Consider the following 6,000-nt stretch of genomic DNA (forward strand, 5'->3'; position numbering starts at 1 on the left):
AAATAAACTGAACATTGCCACTCTTCTATTCCTCTCCTATGGACATTCACAAGCCAAAGATTAAGTTCCATGGACCACCCCCATGGGTTCCCCTGTGGACCTTGTTTGTAGACCACTTTATGGATCTTGTCCATGAACTACCTCTGTGGACCATCCCAAATTTTCAAGTCAACCATTTTAAAACTCAAAGCAGACTCCAATGTGCATTTTCATCAAATTTGACATTTCAGATTGTCAGCAAAGATAAAGAGCATAAACCTAGAATTACAAATTGTTGGTGGCACACTCTTACAGAGCCCTAACCCAGTTTTATCATCTTAAACTGAATGCTGCTCACTGAAGATGTTCTCAAGTGCATCAGAAAACAACTCTCAACTCATGGCTGCAGCCTGCTGCTAATTAAAAATATCTGCTTTTGAAATTTGGGGGGACCTTGCAGGTGGTCTATGGACCAGATACACAGGGGTGGTCCACAATTTGTTGATGTAATAAATACATAAATACTGTACCATATATTTGCTACAAATCAAGTTACAAATAAAGGATACACACAACACCACTTGACACCAATGTAAATATAAACTTATGAAACCTCCTGACTGCTGTTATTGGACCTGAGTGTTCATTCTCCTTGTTCATGGCTGAATTTGTCACCTCAAAGCAAACCAACATATCTGCTATTGAGTTTTGGCCCATAGAGAGTATAGTCAACATTGTATCCACCAAAATAATGACTTCATGTTTGGAGGGCTCAGAACTTCTGTTTAGTGAAATAAGATTTACTTCACCACTATGCCATTCTGAAAAGAAAAAATGCAAACAGTTAACTTGGAATTATTCAAAACAAAACAAAAATTGTTCACTTATGTAACATTAAATGTCCATACAAAGACATCACCAGACCCTCCAGATACAAAACCACTTTAAAACATTTAAAACAAGAGAAGTGATTGATGACTGATCTCTACCCTGACTTAAGTGTGCTTGCTTTCAGTTGTCTTACCAAAAAGACCAACTTTTTCTGAAATTATTCATAATACTTAACCAAAAAAAAATAGTTGAAAGTAACAGGGCATTCAGACCAGTTGTTCCTGACATGAGATGTCACATATTAATGTTCCTTGACCGTTTCTAAATTTGTTGTAACCCTAAACTTTATTTTGCAAGATACACTGATAATCCTGCTTTGGCTTTTTTGTGGCACATGTCTTTGATACTTGTAACTTATGGTTTGGCAGCAAAAGGTGGAGATAACACTCAACTTAACTATATCTATAATTTAGCTTCCCAAAATCAAATACAAAAAAAAATCCTCAGGAGCCGCCAAGGGTAAGTTGATCTCCAGCCCCCTCTTAATCTAGAAGGTTCCCCCCCTTTTTTTAAACAATTCCCCATAACCCAGCCAGTGTTTAAACCCTTAAAAAAAATAGGTAAATGTAACTTCTAGTAATAAAAAAGCCAAAAATTTGCTAACCTTTGCCTCTATCGTTTAGTAACCCCTTCAATAGCTCTTTGGTTACAACAGCATTGCAGGTGCTTGAGAAACCTTCAAATGCATTGGAAATAGTATGTAACTCTATACTGCCATCAATCTTCAATACAACAAAACAGTCCTCCTCTGAATTTTCTTTATTCTGGCAGTCACTACAAGAACTCCACTTAAATCTGTAGTAAGAACAAGGAATAAAATAAGTAAGAGATAAGATTTTGCATTTCATGTTTATTTTATTTTTAAAAATTAACACTCTGAAATACTAAGTAAAGAATGTTTTACAAATACTATCCCTTTAATTTTTTTGCCTTTTTTCTGAGCAATTATAAATTCCTGGATTTTTGCATATGACCTTATTTTTACAATATAAATACAGGGTCTGGAGGTTGTTATTGACAGTTGACCTTTGTATTCAGGATATAGATTATTTTTGTTAGCTACATTGATTACATTGCTCTACGTAGATAGTTATCATCTGTGCCCATTATTGGCAAAAGTAGGGGTGAAAAGTGTGAAGTATCAGTTCACTAGGCCATCATGTGGCCTGTAAATGGCTGACAAATTGCACAAACAGTGAGGTGAATAATTTGTCTAATACTGGCACACACCAAACCATTGACTTAGAGCATTCTCTTAAAACAAAGCTGACTGAAGTTACAAAAACATTTCAATTAGCTCAGTCTGCTCAAAGCTTCATAGTACTTGTTAATAGTCTCTTACCTAGCTAATCAGTGTTTGCAAAAAGCACTAATCACTAGTTTGGTATGGCAGGGTCCAAAATCAACTTTTTGAAGCAGGTGTCATATTGTGACTAAAACTTTTTTTTTAACAGAGCCAAGATTGAAATGTTGGTCACCAAAATGTTCAATTTGTAAGACTTTTGGTTAACAGTAAAACAAAAAAATATAGCCTTGTAATGATGGATTTTTGCCTTAAACATATCCATACAGTTCACACTCAAACCCCTGTCTATTCATACCCATCCCAATACACATTAATTCAAAATACCCCACAAACAACCACTTGAGAAGATGTAGATTGTTGTAGGGTTAGTAGACTCAAGTGATTAAGATACAGACAAAATTCTGTCCTGTATACTAGTGACCTTCTTAACATAAACACTAAATAATTGCCTGGTACATGATAAGTATGTTATTTTTAATAGAACAGTTTATAGTTTCTACTTTTGACTTAGTTTCTTAACAATAACAGCTAATGCAAGTGTGATATATGTTTTCTCCCATTGTTATCAAGGACAGTATTTATTTTTAATTTGTTTATTCTATTCTTACCATAAAACATGGAAAACATACTTTATTAGTATGGGTATGAAACAACTTAATTGACTGGCCACAAATTGACCTAACTAAGAACTAAAGGGCTGGTCCAAAAATGACCATGGGTATGGTAACCATCACAAACTGGTGCAAAAGTCTTAAGCTTGTGAGGAAAAATTGTATTCTGATGATTTGTAAGCCTGAGATTAATATCCAAACTTTGAATCAATTTCATAGCACTTTCCTATGTTCCTTACAGTGAAACATTTTCCAAGATTTGACCACCAGAGAAGTTTAGAAAAGCAAATGTTAATGCAATATACCCACAGTGTAGGTGTCACAAGAAACTGTGAAAAACATGATGGCCAGTTGAAATTTAGAGATCCTCGCAGCTAAGAACACTACTGAAACGAGTAGTTGTAAATAGGACCTGAAAAAATTCAGGCCCGTACAGGATTTGAACCCATGACCTCTGCGATACCAGTGCAGTGCTCTACCAATTGAGCTAACAAGCCAACTGGGAGCTGGTCAATGAATTGGGTCCAAATAAACATCCAAGTGAATGAAGATTTTAGATGTATGAAAATTCATATATTTGCACTGCGGTGGAGAGATGAAATTTAGAGATCCTCGCAGCTAAAAACACTACTGAAACGAGTAGTTGTAAATAGGACCTGAAAAAATTCAGGCCCGTACGGGATTTGAACCCATGACCTCTGCAATACCGGTGCAGCGCTCTACCAATTGAGCTAACAATCACCAATTGAGCTATTGCTAGTACTACTACTACCCTAAAGGTCAATCAATGTCACCCCATTATTATTTTGAACCAACTTAAAATCATTGGATGTTCAAAATCTCAATAAAACAAGGAATAAGAGTCATGCTGGAGACCATACGTGAACTTTTACGATTTGAGGTACAATTTATTTCTTTGGTCTCCTTCTGGTGTCACGTTTAAAATTATCGCTGCCAAAACTCGATTCATTTGAATTGGCGACCAGTTGGTCGCAATTTCCGAACCTGGCTAATGAAAAATAATTATGACAATTACCGTTGATCTTTCGCTAGTACTTAAAAAAATTTTGAAACGAGATCGTATCCGACCTAGATCACATCAAGCTTACAAAATTTACCAGACTAGAGGTAAAATAGCCTGACAAACATTCTCTACCATAATTTAATGGCAAAAAAGACTAAGAAACATAAATAACGCCGTAAGGAAGGTCAGGTCACATGAAAGAAATCACAAAGAATTGAAAAGAGAAAGGTACAACCATATCACATGACTTCTATTCAAGCTTTATGTTACTATATCCTTATTTACGTACTGTATCACATCTACGAGGGTAAAGTTTGCATCATTCTTAACGTTCCACAGCCTCAACGTGGAGTCATCACCCAGAGCTACCAGCACACGAAATTTCTCTGAGACCTGGACTTCCTTAAGTTCTCCTGGATTGAGACTCTGACTGAACTTTTTCAAAATGACAGGCATACTCCTTCCGGTCGCCATCTTGGAAAGAGCAAACGACTTAAGCCTGCGATAAGAAATGTCAGGGGTTTCTCGCTCAGTTTTCAAGATGGCGGCGGGGTCTTACTGTGGCCAGACCACTCGGTATATGGGCCATGGCTGAATGCCATATAGACAACAAATTGGGGCTCACGATTTGAAGTTAAATCTTGAGCCCCAAAATAAACATTTCTTCATTTTTACTCAAGATTTGCGCAACATTTCCGATTTATTACGCTGGATTTGCGTAACATTTCTTGTTTGTGAGTGTTTTTTGCTGTTCACACTCTAATTAATATTTGAACGTGATTTGTACTGAAAACGTCCAGGCAGGAGCCCCTTATGGGCTATATTACTACTATTCCCTATATTAGTAGTTCAATTTTGTTCATCTTGTTAAATCCCAACGGTGACCCACAACTGTCACGGCAAAAGAAATGACCTCGCGGCAAAAGAAAAACCCTCACGGCAAAAGGAATAACCTCACTGCAAAAGTAAAAGATTCAAGTCTGTGTGATCCGACGAAACCGGTCGGATAATAAACTAAGTTGACAAGATCTGTTGCCAAGTGCTGCTCGCTAGTTTTTATTTTTAAAAAAATGGTATTTCTGACGATTGAGTCTGCGAATAAGGCAGAAATAAATATTTTGTCGGCACAAGATACGACAAGGCCTGGACCTAAGGCCCGAGCATCATGTCAGAATATAATCATGGGTAATGATGCAGTGGTATATAAGGGGGAGTATTGCATGTCAAAAAAGTAAAGGCAAAGTCTCTATTTGGGCTAAGTTGTCCATCCAGCTAGAGGTTATCCCAGTTTCCTTAACATGAAGCAACTAGGAGTATCAATACCCACCCCTGGATGAGATGCTAGTCCATCACAAGGTTCCCGCCCAGCATTTCATCAGGCTTCTCTGACAGTTGGCCTGAACCCATTTATTCTCTTGGGTGGTGGAGAGGCACTGTGAGAGTAAGGCAACACATTGACTTAATCAGGTTTCAAACCTGAGTAGTAGGGCAGGTACTGCATAAGCCACCCTCCTCCCCCTTTTCAAGATGGCCGCCAACAAAAGTTCGAGAAAGTGTGACGTCATCACCATTTCACCACTTTACCACCGGGGCGCTCAGGTAGTAAAGACCCCCCCCCCCCAGCCGCTGACGTCACGGCCACCGGGCGGTGTCCGTTGACGCCATGGTCATCGGGCGGTGTGTTGCGGGTGGTGTCCGACGTCATCGTGGGGTGCCCGACGTCATTGTGCGGTGTCTTGACGTCATCGTGGGGAGTCCGGGCCCATGCTATCGTGTCCGTGCGGTGTCCGACGTCATCGTGGCGGTTCCCTTGGCCTTAACGTGGGGCCTTGGCCTGGGAACTTAGGCTTAACTTGGGACCTTAGGCTTAGCGTAGGGCTTTAGGGTGGGGCCTTGGTTAGGGTTAACCTTGACCTGGGGGGCCTTAGGCTTAGCGTGGGGCCTTTAGGGTTAGCCGAGCGTGCGGTGTCCTGACGTCATGGTGCGATGTCTGACGTCATCGTGGCGGTTCCCTTGGCCTTAACGTGGGCCTTAGGTTTAACTTAGGCCCTTAGGCTTAGCGTAGGACCTTAGGCTTCACTTGGGACCTTAGCCTTAGCGTGGGGCCTTTAGGGTTAGCCTCGACCTGGGTGGGGGCCTTGGTCTTAAGGAGGCTGGAAAGGGTTTTTAGATGCACGCGCGCGCGCAAT

The 6,000-nt window shown here is 39.8% G+C and overlaps 1 protein-coding gene across 3 annotated transcripts in view; it reads right to left on the reverse strand.

The window, feature by feature from the left end:
• The window catches only part of LOC131773121 (spatacsin), a 43,911-nt gene extending 39,601 nt beyond the window's left edge, over nt 1–4,310 (reverse strand). For all 3 annotated transcript variants that reach the window (XM_059089092.2, XM_059089093.2, XM_059089091.2), the window contains exons 1-3: nt 4,101–4,310; nt 1,475–1,665; nt 549–800 (exon numbers count right to left, since the gene is read on the reverse strand). In XM_059089092.2, coding sequence (XP_058945075.2) covers nt 549–800; nt 1,475–1,665; nt 4,101–4,285 — 628 coding nt within the window. In that variant the 5' untranslated portion in view covers nt 4,286–4,310. The remainder of the gene's footprint in view (nt 1–548; nt 801–1,474; nt 1,666–4,100) is intronic.
• Nucleotides 4,311–6,000: the final 1,690 nt, after the last annotated feature.

The sequence above is a fragment of the Pocillopora verrucosa genome, chromosome 4 (assembly GCF_036669915.1).
Source record: "Pocillopora verrucosa isolate sample1 chromosome 4, ASM3666991v2, whole genome shotgun sequence".
Lineage (NCBI taxonomy): Eukaryota > Metazoa > Cnidaria > Anthozoa > Scleractinia > Pocilloporidae > Pocillopora > Pocillopora verrucosa.